At 42.6% G+C, this 18420-nt stretch overlaps 1 protein-coding gene across 8 annotated transcripts in view; it reads right to left on the bottom strand.

Moving 5' to 3' along the window:
- The window catches only part of DZANK1 (double zinc ribbon and ankyrin repeat domains 1), a 72682-nt gene that overhangs the window by 43543 nt on the left and 10719 nt on the right, over positions 1–18420 (bottom strand). For 7 of the 8 annotated variants that reach the window (XM_082359564.1, XM_082359563.1, XM_082359566.1 and 4 more), the window contains exons 4-9: positions 16321–16435; positions 14823–14919; positions 13729–13847; positions 11003–11088; positions 6564–6681; positions 891–1004 (exon numbers count right to left, since the gene is read on the bottom strand). In XM_082359564.1, the coding sequence (XP_082215690.1) occupies positions 891–1004; positions 6564–6681; positions 11003–11088; positions 13729–13847; positions 14823–14919; positions 16321–16435 (649 nt within the window). The remainder of the gene's footprint in view (positions 1–890; positions 1005–6563; positions 6682–11002; positions 11089–13728; positions 13848–14822; positions 14920–16320; positions 16436–18420) is intronic. The other variant, XM_082359567.1, reaches the window with a different exon arrangement.

The raw sequence follows: 18420 nt of genomic DNA, 5'->3' as shown, positions 1-18420 counted from the left end.
GGCCCAGCCAGTTCTTCAAAATCTCACTTCTGAAGGTTTACTTAGCCTGGGATACTTTTTTTTTTTTTTTTTTTTTTTTTCTGGGATACTTTTGAACATTTTTTTCACAGTGAAGGGGAGCTGGGACATGCAAGAAAAAGTGGACTTACCTTTTCTCTCATAAACTTTGCCCACATAGACTCCACAAGGTCATTTTCGGAGTGTTACAGTTCTAATTGTACGTTAAGTCCACGCACTTCCCTTACTGATAAAAATTCTTGCTTTTTTAATCCCCAAAGTTATCTTTATTAAGTCTATTTCATCCTCTAGTGACCTTTACTTGAGGTCAAGTAAAAAGGAGGTGAATGGGACCATAAATTGAAAAATGGAGAAAAGATACAGCTGTATGTTCAATAATTCTACCAAAAAAATTTTCATGGCATGACGTCATTTGTCTAACAAGATTTTTTTAATGTTCATGATGATACTTAACTTTTTCATCCATGTGACTAGCTGTAATCCTTCTTTTCTACGTAATAGAGACCCATAATCAAACAAAGCAAACGAAAACATGAAGTGACTTTAAGGACAAGATGAAGAGTCAATATTAATTACAATGTTCGAGTTTAAATATATGAAGTAAACAACAGTCTGTGTTAGCTGCAGTGCAATTTGTCCTCCAAATCCATGTTCAGGGAACACACTTCTGTGTAACTCTCTTGATATTTAGATCCTACTGGCAAGTTAAACTCTTGGGCAGATGCCTTTCCAAAAATGAGAGTGGATTTTGTTCACAGGTATTAGCTTATCAATTGTTAGCCAATTCCATCAGCTGAAGAAAGATGTTTAATGGTTCGAACATTAATTTCTAGGTGTTTTATTCACACTTTTACAGATTCACATTTCATTACCTTCAAGCGGGGGTTGGCCTGTGGCTGCAGCTGTGGAGCGAGAGGAGCCTCACAGACCACACAGATGGGCGTATTCATGGGCACCAGGTTTTCACATTCTGCACATAAGCCCATCTGCACAAAGAAAGAGGTCAGGTTGGCAAAAACTCAAGGTATAAGCAGATCTTAAAATGTAAGGTTTAATTTGCTTTTGTAAAAATTTCTTTTAAATAATTACCACTTTTATTCTTATTTCTTTCCTATTAAAGTAAAAACATGTTTATTGTAGAAAAGAGAGGTGTAAAGAAAAGAAAAAATAGCTTACAGCATGATGGAGTGAGGAAATCGACACATCTTCTCTCCAAAAAGCAATTATAAAGGTGGGTAAAACTTAAAAAATTCTGAAAGTCAACCAAAGACAGACAACAAACTGAAAAGTAGTGAACTTCGGGCAAGGACACCACATGTCTGTTGGGTCTTGCTTGGGCTGTCCCCATCCTCCTCCAGCTCCATCAGCGTGGAAGCTCCACAGAGCAGGGAGGGCTGTGAAAAGCAGCAGCTTCGCGGCTGCTGACGGGCAGCGATCATGTGATTTGGAGCACAGTTAATGTGATGATCTCAGTGGCAAGCAAACAGCGAGGACAGTAGATCCACTAGCCTGAGCTCACGGTCCTGTTTGGGGCAACTGATGAACCAGCAACTAGCCAGGGATTTGATGGGGAGTTCCAGAAGGTAGGTCATCTCTAGGGGGCTTGATAAACTCCTCCCACACCCTCAGTTGACTGGAGGATGTTCGCATGTGCAGCGTTAGACCTAAGAGGGTCCAAGCCACCCACACATCCTTGGCTGCACATGAAGATACAAGAGAGCTCAGCATAAAGTAAGAGCTGGGGCAGACCTGAAAACAGCCTGAAGTTTGAATGTTCCGCCCAGCCCACAACAGATCCCTCAGCAGAGACTGGAAGCCTTGGAGGACCAAGGTGTTTGAGCACAACTTCTGGCCAACCTTCAGTTGAACTCTAAGCTATGCACACCCAGGGCTGATCCCAGGCTTAAAAATAAAACAAGGGGAAAAACCTGATAGTAGTGGCTGAAAACTGCAGGGAAGACAGGCTTGAAAGAGTTAATCCAAGTAAACAAACAAAAAAACCAAAACAACAACACAAGGAGAAAAAGTCAGAATCCAGACTTATTATACTATCTAAAATGTCCAAAATTCGAGAAAAAATTGTGAGATGTGCAAAAAACAAGGAAGTGTGACCAGTACTCAGGGGAAACAGTCAATAGAAATTGTCTCTGAGGGGAGGAAAAGAAGATATATTGGAGCAAAGCTTCTGTGTATTACTGGATTTAAGTTAAATTATTCTGAAATAGACTGTGAGAAATTAAGGAGTATGTTGTAATCCCGAGCGTTCTCTTAGAAAATAACTTTAAAAAAGAAAAGAACTTTTTAAAATAGTAAAAAAAAAAAAAAAAAAAGGAAATATAGGAATGAAAATGGCATACTAAAAATTATTTATTTAACACAAAAGAAGGAAGCAAAGGAGGAACAGAGGAACAAAAAAGACGTGAGACAAATAGAAAACAAACAGCAAAACAGCATATGTAAATCCAACCATATCATTAAAGACATTAAACGTGAATAGACAATAACACCACATTCAAAAGGCAGAGACTGTCAGATGGGATAAAAAAATGAGAGGTATGCCCGACTAGAGACATGCCCTAGATTCAAAGATACAAATAGGTTGAAAATACAAGTATAGAAAAAGGTATATAATGGAAATAGTAAGGGTAAGGTAGCTAGAGTGACTGCATAAATATCAGGAAGAAAGGACTTTAAAAACAAGAAATAATCCTAGAGACAAAGAGAGACATTTTGTGATGATGAAAGGGTCAATAAATCAGGAAGACACAGCAATTATAAGTGTACATGAACATAACAACAAGTCCCCAGAATACATGGAGCGAAAACTGCGAGTCAGCCTTAAGATAAGCCTCCATCTATCACCTGACGACTCTAAGCCCCAACTTTTACTGGTGGACCACAGCGGCGTTTTGGAAGTCTAAGGATCAGCATCAACTCAGAGCTAGTATCTAGTAATACCTCAAAGGTTTAGGCATTTCCTTTTCCTCAAGGCACAGGTCCCTCTGGAAAAGGCTTCAAGGATGACTTATGACATGTACTTGCAATGATGTAGGGTCCATCCTCAAGGACACCCAGCCGCCCTTCAGTTAGGGAGCTGTGGGTTTGCAAATCGACTTAAGTCTTGAAACTGGGTGATACCCTTGGATGTTCCACTGTGGTGGCTCAAGTCCCATATTTGGCTACAAAACATGTGATTTTTTTTTTTCTATTATATAAACCAAGCAAGACACTAGTAGGCTGCCCATCTGTTTCATTCTTAGGAAGACCACGATCGGATTCTGATTACTGATATGTTGCTGCAGTCTTTTACAGTAGATGTGTCCACCTTGTCTTTGGCAGTTAAGTGCTGCCACTTGACCTCTGGAATCTCGTTAGCTCCCTGAGATCAGGGAGCCCATCTCAAGAGTGGCATCGCCCCATGATCATGTCTGGCCTCCAAGGAAAGCAGCCATGGAACTTTTCAAGGATGCAGGTGCTCCTTTCACTAATATGTATTCCTCACTCTATGCCTTAGTGAAGGATGTGCCTTCCGGGCCTTCTTGTGAAATGCAGGTGAGAGTTGGGGGCACACAGGACACACCTGACAAACCTACTCCAACATGATATCAGGAAAGACCTAGCATCGAGTCTCACTAACCATAGGCTACTACTGAGTCCAAGTTTTAGTCAGCCAACCCAAAAAGCAGCTGGAGCCACCGCCAGCTTCATTAGCTAACATATTAAATCAATCCAGTATCTATAAAAGAGGCATGCATATCAGTGAATTAGGCCCAACTTAGTGTTATATTCTGCCCTCATTTAAAATCCACTCCCAGACTTGTCCCCCAAGATTCTGCCAATATACGTTAGCAAAATTGTGCTCTTCTTTTCACGTGTAAGCTTTTTTGTCCTGGATCACAGAGTACACCTGTCCCTCTAGAGCAGCTGGGATTGGACCGTGGTCATGCTACAGGATGGCTACGGTGAGTCTTGATGAGAATACACATCCCCCTTCAAGGCCACTGCCCCAGGCGAGGTTATCACAGAGATTTCAAGGAAGGGAAGGCTAGCATCCTCAGACAGGAGGGCCAGCTCACCCACTGGCAGAGTAATTTAGGGAATCGAGAATGTGCGTTTCATCTGGGTCCAAGCCAACATCTCCATTCCCAGTTTCAGGATCCTGTTCTGTCCCAATACAAACCCGAACTTTCACAAAAGAAATGTGGTGATAAAGTGAATTCAGCTTATGCTGTAATTCACCAACATATTCAACTAAAGTTTGTGTTTGCTTTCAGCTGCAAATCCCTGGAGCTACAAGAAATAGGTTCTTTTGGGGATGCCATGGGAGCACTCTGGTTCTTGGATTATGAGTGAAAGGTCCTGAGCTTGTCGGTTTCTGTGATGCTCCCAGGTGCTCAGGAGAACTGTCCACACCACAGCCCTGGTATCATCATTGCTGCCACAACCGTCAAGTGCAGCGGCCACCTGGCCACCCAAGAGGCTTGCTTTAGGTGATGCTTCCTCACTACCAGACCCATGTGATAGCTTGATTTATTGTGATGCCACTTCATCCTATGAATTACTAGCATCCTGTTTCCCATGGGCAAGGAGCTCAGCACTGCTCCCGAGCAAAGGGAAGGACCAAACCACTTCCCAAACCCCTTCTTTGCAGGTCTAGTTCCTGGGGCCGCTCCTGGTACCAACTCTGTATCAGTCAAAGTCCAGTCAGGAGACAGAAACCTCAGGGTAATTTAAACAGGGAAAGTTTAATATAAATAGCTATTAACTAATAACAGAGGACTAACTACTAGCGGGTAAAGGGAACTCTAAAGGATACAGGACTACCCAGGATGGGGAGAGCCACTGCTGCTCCGGCTGAGGCAGAGGACCCGAAGAGGATCGAATCTGGAAGAGGCACTTACTGAACTGGGTGTGGCTGTCACCCACTGGATGGCTGAGAAGTTCACTGGGGTGACACAGACCAGAGCTGGCCCCGGAGCAGGCGGGATCCTGTGACACTCATGAGGACTCTCCCCCCGGGGAGCTGGCAGGACCTGCTGGGAAGCCACGTGCAGGCTGCTGATGAAACGTGCTGGGAAACTGCCCCCTGGGATGCATGAGAGACTTTCTGGAAGCTGGCTGGGTACCCGTGGAGCCCACTGAGAAGCTGTTCATGAGATGCCATGCAGTTCACCGGGGTTCAGCACAATCGGGTGTCCTGCAGGTTAGCTGAGCACCGTCAGAGCACAGGGAGAGGGAAGCACAGCAGAAACAGGAAGAGGAGTGAAGGCCACTCTCCTGCAGTGTCCCTCCCAGCAATGAGCCTCTACTGACGAAAGTTAACATCAAGCCAGCTGGCAACGGGGAAATCCACAAGGCAGGACGAAGAGGCACCCCTCTGCATCTCTCTAATGAGACCCTGAGTGTCTTGGGTCTGGGATCCTAGGAGTAGGATTGTCCCTTTGAGTACCAGAAACCCAGCTGAGAGCAGGACACAATAAGAACTCAACAGGTCAAATTACAAAGCTGTTTATACGTTAGAGCACGTTAATAAATATCATTTACAGGCAGTATAGATGTTGCAAATGTCATCATTTTGAATATTTATAATCCCTGATAACCTTTTCTCCCTGTAACAACAAAGAAAGTCTTGAAAATCTGTTTGCAGGCCAGTAAAAAATAACTTTGACATCGCACCAACGAATATAAGCAGGGAAAATTCAAACCAATGAGACCTGTTCATGTTTTATTTGCTGTACCATCTTTTACAAGGTGTTCAAAATATATCATGGAAGTAAACTGACTTCTACAGCATATCCATTTAGTATCTGGCCACTTGCTTAAATGCATAACTCAATCCTAAAACTCTGGACTTTGAATTTATTGAATAGTGACTTTTTCTCAGGGACTATCTTTTTTAAATGGTCATTTTCAGTCAACTTCACAGATCCTTTTATATCATTTTGTAAACCTTAGTCCAAAAAACCCCCAAAGTATCACGTGCATAAAAGATGAACACATTTTGGTGAAGGTTTTGATTTTTAGTAAGCCAAGTATGTTTTCTAACTAACTACAAACTTAATGGTAGGATAATATCAATTATTATCTACACTTAGCTAAAACTTTTAAATTTAGATATACTGATCAATCTATAGCTTATATAAACAGCTTCTTTGGACAGAATGAAGTATCCTATGGATATACAGACTTGTAGTTAGTAACCCTGGTCATTTATTTCTAGAATATATTTCCTTATTGTCCCCAGGTTATGAATAGAAATATCATATAAGTAGGAAACATGTATTTATCCATATGTGAATCATTGAAATAAAAAGATTTCAGTCTTTTTCTGAGCCTATGCTTCTTCAAGGCCACACAAAAGAAATGGCATTGCAAACAAGTTTTTCATTCCTAAGTAGGAGTCTGGATAGTACAAGATTCACTTGCCAGTAATTTTTTCAACAAGTATTTATGTTTGTGGTTCACGTGTGCCAGGTACTCTGCTCCTGCTGCAAACAAAGATCAGATAAACCAATGGAAGAAGATTTTAGGATTCTGCTGCTCACCTGAGCTCCTTCTGGGGGTGGGAGACGACAGCCAAATATGGGCGGGACAGAAGAGCCACATTCTAGACAGTAGCGGGCAAAGGGGTCAGATGGGCGGGGCACAAGGCAGTGGGCACACCTGCAACAGAAGAGGGTCCTGACTGGCCACGTTCTGAGGAGTGTACATTGAGAAGTCAAGTGTCAATCTACAAGCATTTAAACGTTTTTTTGAATAAAATCAAACAGAAAGCAGAACACACTCAAAGCCTGTGGAACAAGTTCAAGATGGGAGATGCTTCTCTAGTCATTTTATTACCAAGTGGCCGTACAGCTGGGACCGATGGTGCCCTTCACCTGCAGGCCAGGCCCATCTCACTTCCCCGCCGTGGCAGCAGTTTATCAGCCGCCTTGACCCCAGTTCCCAAGTGGGGCCCCAGTCGTCCCATCACCTTGGATCTGGCGTGTGTGAGGGTGAGCCGCGGGAACTCCAGGCATGTCCACGCTGCACTTTGCTGACTCCCCACCTGAGCACTGAGCCCAGCCTCAGCGAGAGGTCCTCTGACCTGGCACTCTGGAGTCACTGTCAGTCAGGCCCTGCCTTTGTCTTCACTCACCTGGGCGGAGTCCGAGGCTCTGCCCCAGCAACGTCTGGCCCCATTTCCTAGGCAGCTGGGTCCCATCCTTCAGCCCTCACCCACCTACCTGGTTCTGGATATCAGCCAAAGCGAAAGGACTCCAGGAACCGGGCTCCCCTGTGAATAACACTGCTGCTGCCAGGCATTTCCAGGCAGGTTGGGGCCCCGATCCTGTGACCTAACTGAACTGCTCAGCATCTATGACGTTTGCATACTGTGCTCTGGATGGCTTGGTTGCCTGCACCAGTCTCTACCACGGCCTCTCAACAATCACTAGCCTTTGTAGTTGAGTCCACTTGGGGAAAGGATAGTCTTTTCAGCAATGGTGCTGGGCAAACCGGATAGTGACATGAAAAAGAATGAGGTTGGACTGATTGATACCTTATGCCATATACAAAAACTAATACAAAATGGACCAAAGACCTAAATGTAAGAGGTAAATTTATATATCTCCCAGAAAGACACATAAGAAAAAAGCTTCATGACACTGGATTTGGCCATGATTTCTTGGATGTGATCCCGAAAGCACAGGCAACAAAAGAAATAGATAAATTGAACTTCATAAAAATTTGAATATCAAAAAATACTATCAAGACTGAAAAGACAACCTACAGATGGGAGAAAATATTTATACATCATATATCTGATAAGGGATTAATATCCAAGATATATAAAATATTCTTGCAACTAACACCAAAAAACAAACAACCCAATTCAAAAATGGGCAAAGGACTTGAATAGACATTACTCCAAAGAAGATGCCCAACATCACTTGCCATTAGGGAAATGCAAATCGAAACCACAATGAAATACTACTTTACACCCGTCAGGATGACTATTAGGAAAACAGAAAATAAGTACTGGTGAGGATGTGGAGAAATTGAAACCCTTGAACATTTCTGGTGGGAAAGTAAAGTATGCAGCTGCTGCGGAAAGCAGTTTAGCAGTTCCTCAAAAAGTTAGACATAAAATTACCACATAATCCAAAAATTTCAGTCCTAGGTAAATACCCAAAAGAATTGAAAGTAGGGACTCAAAGAGATGCCTGTACACCAATGTTTATAGCAGCATTATTCGTAATAGTCAAAAGGCGGAAACAATTCAAATGTCTATCAACAGATGAATGGATAAATAAAATGCAGTATATATATATACAATGGAATGTTTTTTACCTTTAATATGGAATGAAATTCTGATACATGCTACAACATGGATGAACCTTGAAAATATTATGCTAGTGAAATAAGACACAAAAGGTTAAATATTGTCTGATTCCACTTACATGAGGTTACTAGAACAGGCAAATTCATAGAAACAGAAAATATAACAGAGATTACCAGGTGCTGGAGGGATAGGGGGACGGGGAGTTATTGTTTAATGGGAGCTGAGTACTGTTTGGGATGATGAAAAAGTTCTGGAAATAGACGGTGGTGATGGTGGCCCAACACTGTGAATGTACTTAACGCACTGAATTGTACACTTAAAAATTGTTAAAGTGGTAAATTTTATTTATGTATATTTTACCACAATAGAAGTATAAAGGACTGTAAAAAATAATTGATTATTTCAAATAAAAGTAGTAATGTATTGTGGGGTTCATAATATTTGTAGAAGTAAAATAAATGACCACAAGAGCACAAAGGCTGTAGTTATCTGGTTATTGGAAGTATACTGTCATAAGGTTCTTAGGCTATAAATGAAGTGGCATGATACTACTTGAAGACAGATTGTAATAAGTTAAAAATGTGTGCTATAAACCCTAAAGCAACCACTAAGAAGAAAACTTATAGCTAATAAGCCAACAAAGGATACAAAATAAAATAAAACATACCCAATTAATCCAAAAGTAAGCCAAAAAAAAGGGGGGAGGCAACAAAGAATAGATAAGACAAACAGAAAACAAATAGCATGACAGCTGACAAATTCAAACATACCAATAATCAGAATAAATATAAATACTCTCAACAGCCCAACTAAAGTGCAGAGATTGTTAGCTTTTTTAAAAGCAAGACCTGATTATATCTGCTGCTTAAAAGAAACCAGCTTTAAATAGAGAAACACAAATAGGTTAAAAATAAAAGGATGAAAAAAGATACGTCACACAAATACTAATCAAAAGAAAGCAGTAATGGCTATTTTAATATCAGACAAATTTGATTTCTGAGCAAAAAATATTATCAGGGTTAAAAAAGGTTATTTCAGGGGGGAGGAGGGATAAATTGGGAGATTGGGATTGACATATACCGACTACTATTATTTAAAATATATACCTAATAAGAACCTACTGTATAGCACAGGGAACTCTACTCAATACTCTGTAATGACCTGTATGGGAATAGAATCCAAAAAAGAGTGGATATATGTATATGTATAACTGATTCACTTTGCTGTACAGCAGAAACTAACACAACATTGTAAATCAACTCTACTCCAATAAAAATTAATTTTTTTTAAAAAAGGTATTCTGTAATGATAAAGGGGTAAATTCAGCAACAGGACATAAGATTCCAAGAGGTTTATATATTTAATAATAGAGCTTCAAAGTACATAAAGCAAGAGCTGACAGAAATACAAGGACAAGTAGACAAATTCATAATTATAGTCACAGATTTCAGCATAATTTTCTCAATAATTGATAAAACAATAGACAAAATCAGTAAAGATAGAGAAGACTTAAATAATACAACATTGTATTAGTTTCAGGGGTACAACATAATGATTCAGTAATTGTATATACTGCAAAATGATCACCACAACATCTAGTTAACACCCGTCACCATACATAGTTACAGAATGTTTTTTCTTGTGTTGAGAACTTCTTAGATCTACCCGCTTAGCAGCTTTCAAATATGCAACACAGTATCATGAACTATCATCACCATGCTGTACGTTCCATCCCCAGGACTTATTTATTTGACAACTGAAAGTGTGTGCCTTTTGGCCACCTTCACCTATTTCACCCACCCTCCCAACCCCCAGGGAGATGCAAATTAAAACCACAACTACCACCTCATTAGAATGGCCAAAAATAAAAATAAAAGTGTTAGTGAAAATGTAGGGAGACTGGAACTCTCCTACATCATACACTACTGGTGGGAATGTAGAATGGTACAACCTCTTAGGAAAACAGTTTGACAGTTTTCTTAAAAAGTTAAACATATGCTTACCATATGACCCAGCCATTCCACGCCTAGCTATTTACCTCAGGGAAATGAAAGTATATATGCACAGGACAACTTGTATACACATGTTCATAGCAGCTTTATCTGTAACGGCCCCAAACTGAAAACAACCTAGATGTACATCAATAGGAAATAGGATAAACTGTGATGTATCCGTACAATGGAATACTACTCAGCATTAAAAAGAAATAAACATCTGATGCATGCAACAACATGGGTGAACCTCAAAATAATTAGGTGGAGTGAAAGAAGCCTGGCAAAGGAGTAAATACCGAATCATTCCATTTATATACGGAATCAAATGCAAACTAAGCTGCAGTGACAAGAAGCATACCAACAGTTGCCTGGAGATAGGGAGGGACACTTGGGAGGATTTCAAAAGGGTGCGATGTCGGACAGTTTTGGAGGTGATGGATTTGTTCATTTTCTTGATTGTGGTGACAGTTTCAAGATTATATGTATATGTCAATTGTACTCTTTAAGTGCAGTTTATTGTATGTCATTTGAACCTTTAAATATTGTAAAAATTTAATAAAAAACAGTTGGGGCAAATACCACTGTTTATGTCCCATCGTCAAATTCTTTTTGACCACACTGTGCCTTAGCAGGACTTAAGAAACAGTAAAGAGAATGCAGTACTTACTTGAGAAAGTCTGTCTCCCTTTGAATCCTCATGATCTCTGTGCTTGTCAAACTCTTCTGGCCAGTTATATGTGCAAAACCAGGGAACTAAAATTAAGAATATGTATAAAATCATGCTACAGTACAGTAAAATTACATTAAGAGTTCATTTCAGTGCTTTGTCCTACCATATCCAGCAGCCATCTTTTAAAAACCATGATGGGGAAAGTCTTAAGTAATTATGAATTATTAAGTAATAATTTTAATTAAAAAATTAAAGTGATGTTCATCATCAGACACATATATTTCATTAAAAACAAGAGTTTACAAGAAAAGAGATCTGAACTACCATCAGACAGACCAGATTTCAGAATTTAGAAACCCAAGTGAGCATCCATATTTCTCAAAGATTAAATCCCTAGGAAAAGGACTCACCTGAGAGAACAGTCATCTGCTGTTATCCAGAAACATTTAACTCACTTAGATATATTTTAATTTGAGCATCATCTTTGTACCAGGCACTGTATTTGATGCAGGGTTGGGGGACAAAGATAAACATTACATAGTCCCTGCCCTCAAGGAGCTGAACTGGTGTACATATAAAGTACTGAAACACATGGGCTCAGTGTCATAACACATCTGTGCTGAGTCCCACGAGAACCTGGGGAGGTTATGATCCCATTCACCTGCTCGGGGAGAAGGGCTCCCCAGGGTTGTAATGTCTGAGCTGGGCCTGGGAAAGTAAAGAACAGTTTGTTAAGTAGACAGAAGGACAAAGGGAATTCCAAGTAGAGGAAACCCACGTGTGAAGACACAGGCAGGGCAGTGATGGCCCATCCTGGTTGTCGGATATGGTCCAGGGGTCGGAGTGGCAGGGGAAGGGAACAGAAAGGATGGCTGGGGGAGAGAAGCTAACACTTACGGAGGGTCTGAGAGTAGGAAGACGTGCCTGGCACATTTCACAGTGACCTCCTAAGGTCAATAGGCAACATTATCCCCATTTTATTTTATTTTTGTAACATTTTCTTCTGATATAATTTCCAACATAGAGAAAAGGTGCAGGGATAGTACAACTAACCCCTTTGTTCGTGTTGACATCTTGCCCCAGGTGCTCCATTCTCTCTCGGAAGCATGAGAATAACCTGCAGTCATGACTCCCCTCCTCCCCCCACAAACACTACAGCATTTCCCAAGAACGGGGCGTCCTCCTACACAACAGTGCAAACATCAAAACCAGAAAAGTCAGCGGTGATACAATACTAGCATCTAATCCACATATCTTTGTTCACATTCCGTTAGTCGTGCCGGCAATGGCCTTCCCAGCTATAATTTCCTCCCGGACTAGGGTCCAGTTCAGTATCACACTTTGCTCTTAGTGGTCATGTCTTTTCTGTCTCCCTTAATCTGGAATCTCTCCTCAGTCTCTCTTTATCTTTCGTGATCTTCATTCGTAGAACCTCCCACAATTTGGTTTTGTCTGATGTTTCTCATGATTGGAGTGAGTCATGCATTTTGGCACAAATGCCAGAGAAATACCAAGTCCTTCTCATATTAGGAGGTGCATATAATCCCCACTTTATTTTATTATTATTATTATTTTTGTTTTGCCACGTGGCATATAGGATCTTAGTTCCCCGACCTGGGGTGGAACCCATGTCCCCTGCATTGGAAGCGTGGAGTCTTAACCACTGGACCGCCAGGGAAGTTCCCTATAATCCTCATTTTTGATGAGGCTGAGTCTCAGAAAGTCTGAGTCACTTGCGTGGGGTCACATCCTCAGGCCTATCTGACCCCAGTAGGCTCCCTACCAACCACAATGCCTGTGGGCCGAGCTCAGGATGCCAGACTTGACGCTGCAGACAATGGGAAGCACCCTGGGGTTTTCAGTTGCCTTTTGTGTCAGATCTAACACGGCCAAGACCAGAAGTCACAAAGTGGCGGTCTGCTGGCCAAATTTGGTCTGCCATTGACTGAGTTTCACCTGGCCCATACATACTGGTCCCCACAGTGCATCAAAATTTAATTTGATTGTGGGACTTCCCTGGTGGCGCAGTGGTTGGGAATCCACCTGCCAATGCAGGGGACACGAATTCGAGCCCTGGTCTGTGAAGATCCCACATGCCGCGGAGCAACTAAGCCCATGCGCAACTACTGAGCCTGCACTCTAGAGCCCGGGAGCCACAACTACTGAGCCCATGTGCCACAACTACTGAAGCCCACACGCCTAGAGCCTGTGCTCCTCAACAAGAGAAGCCAAGGCAATAAGAAGCCCGCGCACAGCAACGAAGAGTAGCCCCCGCTCGATACAACTAGAGAAAGCCCGCACACAGCAATGAAGACCCAAGGCAGCCAAAAATATATAAATAAAAAATAAAATTAAAAAAAAAGAAAAAAGGGCTTCCCTGGTGGCGCAGTGGTTAAGAATCTGCCTGCCAACGCAGGGGACACGGGTTCGAGCCCTGGTCTGGGAAGATCCCACATGCTGTGGAGCAACTAAGCCCGTGCGCCACAACTACTGAAGCCTGTGTGCCTAGAGCCCATGCTCCGCAACAAGAGAAGCCACTGCAATGAGAAGCCCACGCACCGCAACAAAGAGTAGCCCCTGCTCGCCACAACTAGAGAAAGCCCACGCGCAGCAACAAAGACCCAACACAGCCAAAAATAAATAAATTAATTCATTAAAAAAAAAAAACCCCAAAAAAACCACAGTAGGCATTTAGTACCCTGAAGATTGTCTTTAGAAGTTACCTGGGGCTGCTGGGTAGCTGGTCGAGAGCCTGATTCTTCACGGAAAGCTGGGGTTTCCCGTGGGCTTTCTGAGAACCGAAGATCTTTCAAAGTTTTAGGGTCAGTTCTTTCACCCACGTCTACAATTATATCAAAAACGTCATTCTGTGAATATCTATAATTATATATGCATTCATGCAACTGTGTCTTCATAGTTAGGAACCTTTTAATAAGGGACCACTGTTGTCACATTCTTTCTCTAAAGTAGAATTATACAAAGAAGCTCCCACTCAGTTAAATTAATAGCAATAAAGAAAAGAATTAGCCCAGACTGAGAAAATTAAAATCTGCCCTGCAACATTCCACAACATTCCACACCAGGCCGGGAAAATGGATAAATCCAGTTGCAAGGTTAGCAGGAAACATCATGTGTCCCAAGGACACACTGCAGCTGTAACATGTCGTAACAGCCCCCACTTTGAGTGACTACTGTTTCTTACTTGCCAAGAAACCTTGTTCTCTAAAATCAGATTATCAGAAACTTTGCTGTTTGAAATCTTATCAGTAAGAATGAAACATCCAACTCTTGCCTGGAGGACCCAAGTCACTTTGACATAGAGAAGCAGCTTCAATTTCCAACCCTGGTGCAGAGCTTCAGAGAAAGGTTTCTGAACACAACATTCCACATTTATCTTTGTTGTTTCCAAGGTAACAGAACCCTGGTCCCCTTCTCAGGTCCATACCTCATGGTGACCATTTCACACCGAGCCCTGCTTTGCTTGAGTCTGTCAAAACTCTTCTTTCATTTAAATTTCATCCAAACTCCACCCTTCCCCCTATAACTGTAGTCTGTGCTTTGGTTGATGAGATCTCATGGTTCCTCTGGTGTGTGGTCTCCCACGTTGCAATGAATCGATAAATCTGACTCTGCTGGACAGCTGGACTATCCCTCATGGTCTTAAGCTGTTGGCTAGGACAGCATTAAAAGTCAAATTATAGCTTACTTTATTGTTCTGGTGTTTCTTATCCAACCCTTCTGCAGACAAGAACACAAGCACTAAACCTGTTTGGTGGTTTAGAATATTAAATCTTATCTTCGTCCTGTCACGTCATACCTGGAAACTTTCCAAGGTTAACATTCCAACCCAGTTTATTTTCAACATTCTTATATTTCTTCCTCCCTTTTGATTCAACAAATCCATTTTTCAGTTCCTAGGAGGGAAGAGATTGCGTATCAATCCCTTGATTCTGCCCATTTAGATATGAAAATTAAAAGTTCCATGGTAGAGACAGTGACATAGCCTGCACTTCTCACTGGAAAGGGTTTACAGTCGTTTTCACAAAGTGACCTCTGTCTCACCTTTCCCTGGAAACACACAGCTTTGAACCTGGGCTGCTTGGCGGGCAGCGTGTCTGCTTGGGAAGCCCCACCAGGTTGAGTGGCCAAGACCAGAAGCAGGTGGCTGCATATACAGGCAGGATGTCACCATCATGGGAGTCAGAGTAATAACAGAGGGACCACCAGACCCAGGGGGCAAAGACAGGTTGGGGTCAGGCCAAGACAGTAGTTCTGCCCACTACCTGCCCACACATGGCCCTGAAACATAAACACGCTTCTCTCTGGACTTCCTTCTCCTTGGACTCGGTCCCTCGTGCTTGGCTGAAGCCTGAGCGCCTGCTGCTACACGTGGGTTCAGCCCCTGCCCAGTGTAGATCCCTGACCACATGTGGGCCCCACACGACACCTGCACCCACTGCTCTGCTCCCACAGCCTCCCCTCTGGCCTCTGGTCAATCATTAGACTGAAGGGACTCCCAGAAAGCTTCCCGTCACCCCCAGCGAGACCTCCGTGACTGAGACTTTTTGGCTGGTTGCCTTGCCGTGGGCTGGCGCATCCTCTGATCCTGGGATCTAGCTCTCTGACGCCCAGAACCCAAACGTCCTTTCAAGATGGTTCTAGTTCATTCTCCAAAGAGATGAGGCTTTGCAGCTATTTGGCAATGAAGGTTTCAACGTAATTGAAGGCCATGCCCACTGAGGGCTTCTACTAGTCTGATGCATCTAGTCAACAAATATACACCCTCTGCCCTCTCCTACCTGCCCCCGTGCAAGATGCTGAGTATGGCAGACACGCTCTCTGACACCTGGGAGCCTACAGTGCATGAGGGAGACAGACAGGGAGTAAAGTATTCACAGCATCAAAGCATTTTATAAAAGGAGAAGACCTGGTACTAGGGGAGCAGAGACGGAGCACCGACACCCAGTTTAGTTTGGCCGGAATATAAACAGGGGAGTCACAAGGCAAAGAATGACTGAGGACAGAAACTGCTTCTTAGGATGCCAGGCTAAAGGGTCCTGCTTTCTTCAACAGGTAAGGACACAGGAGACAAGGATGCTTGCTAGGAATCTCCAATGGACAGGGTGGAGAAGGGACTGGCCAAAGGGTGGGAAATCAGCAAAGATACTTTGCAATGGTTGATACTGACCCCAACTATAAGGACCTGAAAATGGGTAGAATGACTGTGGTGGTAAAGGAAGGGGAAGATGCGACCACTGAGAATGGGAGCTGAGAATGCGGTGAGGATCCGAATGCCTTAGAGCATCATTACGTACCTGCTCTGGAGGGTCTTTGAGAACATTTTCCACATCGTCTTCTGAAGGGACCGTATCTGGCGGTACATAGTCCACCTGAAACACCTTTGTTACCATGGCACTCTGTCTGCAGTCTCTGAACATTATTCAGAACAGAAAAGGTCTGTGTGTTACACAAAGATTCAAAGACAAGGTGCCTAGCAATTAAGATGACTCTATAAAGTCCCTTAGTCTAGAGACTAAATTTATTGTATTTTAAATTTGGAGAAACCAAAATACAGCTTCTATAATCTTTCCCTACCTTATTCTTATTTGGGTTATCTCTTGCTATGTAACAAACCGCCCCAAAACATAATGTCTTAAAACACAAAGCTGTGGGTTCGCCACCTGTGCTCCCAGTTGCCATCTCTCGTGTGGCTGCAGTCAGGTGTCAGCCGGAGTCGATTCAAAGACCAACTCAGCCAGAGGTCCAAAATGGTCTCTCCCCTCATGTTCCAAGTCTGGTCTGGGCTGGCCATTCAGCTCTCTCCTTCCCTCTCTGTCCATCTCCTTCTGCAGGTGGTGAACTTGGGCTTCCTCACAGTACGGAAGCGTCAGGGAGGTCAGACTCCCTACACGGTGGCTGGCTTCCCCCAGCATTTATGTTCCGAGAGACCAGAGCAGACACTGCAACACTTCTTGTGGTCTGGCCTTAGCATCATGTCTGGTGCATTATCTTGGTCAAAAGTAAGTCACAGGGCCAGCCCAGGTCCAAGCGGAAGGGCTGCCCTGGGAGGCGTGGTTCATGGGGGGCCATTCTGGGGGACCATCTACCGCACTCACCATAAAGATGTCATATGTTAAGTCTCAAACTATTCTAAAACAAAGAATGGGGTTACCTATATATCATTCATTCCACATGAGTCATGGGGATCTTCCTTACCCCAGTTGTGGGTAGCACTATGTATGCTGCCCTGGGAGATTTTAACTGTTATTCCTCAAATATCAGCAAGTTTTCACTTTATTCATAATATTTCACAATGAATCTTGTTCCTTTCGGACGCAATAGGAGTCCACTGAGAAAGCAATGTAGAGGGGCCCAGAATTGAACTCTGGCAGTGATTTCATCTCAGAACCAGAAGCTCATCTATACTTTTTATTTTTTAAAAGTTTTATTGAGGTATAATGTACATCACATAAAATTCACCTGTTCTAAGTATATAATTTGATGATATTTCATAAATTTACACAATTGTGCAACTCCCGCCGCAGTCCAGTTTTAGAACGCTCCATCACCGAAAAATTCCCTCGTGCCTGTTTGTAGTCATTCCTGGCTTCCACCTCCTACTCCAGGCAACCACTGATCTGCTTCCCGTCTCCATAGTTTTGCCTTTTCTAGAAATTCAAAATAAATGTAATCATACAAATATAGTCTTACATATCTGGCTGCTTTCATTCATCCTTTTTTTTTTTTTTTTGAGGTTCACCCATGTAGTTGCATGTATCAGTAGTTCATTCATCTTTATTCTTGAGTAGTATTCCATTTTATGGATGTACCATAGTTTGTTTATCCATTGCCAAGTGGACGGTCATTTGGATTTTTTCCAGCGTTTGGATTATTATAAATAATGTTGCTATGAGCATTCACATATAAGTCTTTGTAGTATAAGCCCTGGAGGTTGAATTTTCTCTTGTTTGTAACAGGCAAGTGCCTGACTTAAGCTTTGCTTGCTGAGGCATCCACTTCAAAGACGGCGATCTTGAGTAGACATACTGCCGACCACAGGGCTAGATAAAGATCCAGGCCACCTCCCCCCATGGAGACTCCTTTATCTTAGAGATCTTGGTTGGTTTCAATGACTGACCAATTAGGTTGCTTGTTTTTTCTCTTCCCGCTTTAAATTCTCACTCTTACATTTAAAATTCACCAATAAAGAGTGAACCCATGGAACCCTAGCACCCTCCCTCAACCGCAATAAAAGCAGAACCTCTGGCCTGTGATTTCTCCCTTCCTCACTCCCTCCATCCCCATCTCTCCCTCTGTCTCTCTCTCTCTACCTGTGACCTCGTTGTGTGCCACGTAATTTCCAGGACTTGTAAGTAATAAACCTCATCTCTTTCAAATCTTCCTGACGATTATTG

This window comes from Balaenoptera borealis (genome assembly GCF_965194805.1).
Source record: "Balaenoptera borealis genome assembly, chromosome: 16".
Classification (NCBI taxonomy): domain Eukaryota; kingdom Metazoa; phylum Chordata; class Mammalia; order Artiodactyla; family Balaenopteridae; genus Balaenoptera; species Balaenoptera borealis.
The sequence above is the reverse complement of the archived record's forward strand: the minus strand, read 5'-3'. Positions and strand labels throughout refer to the sequence as shown.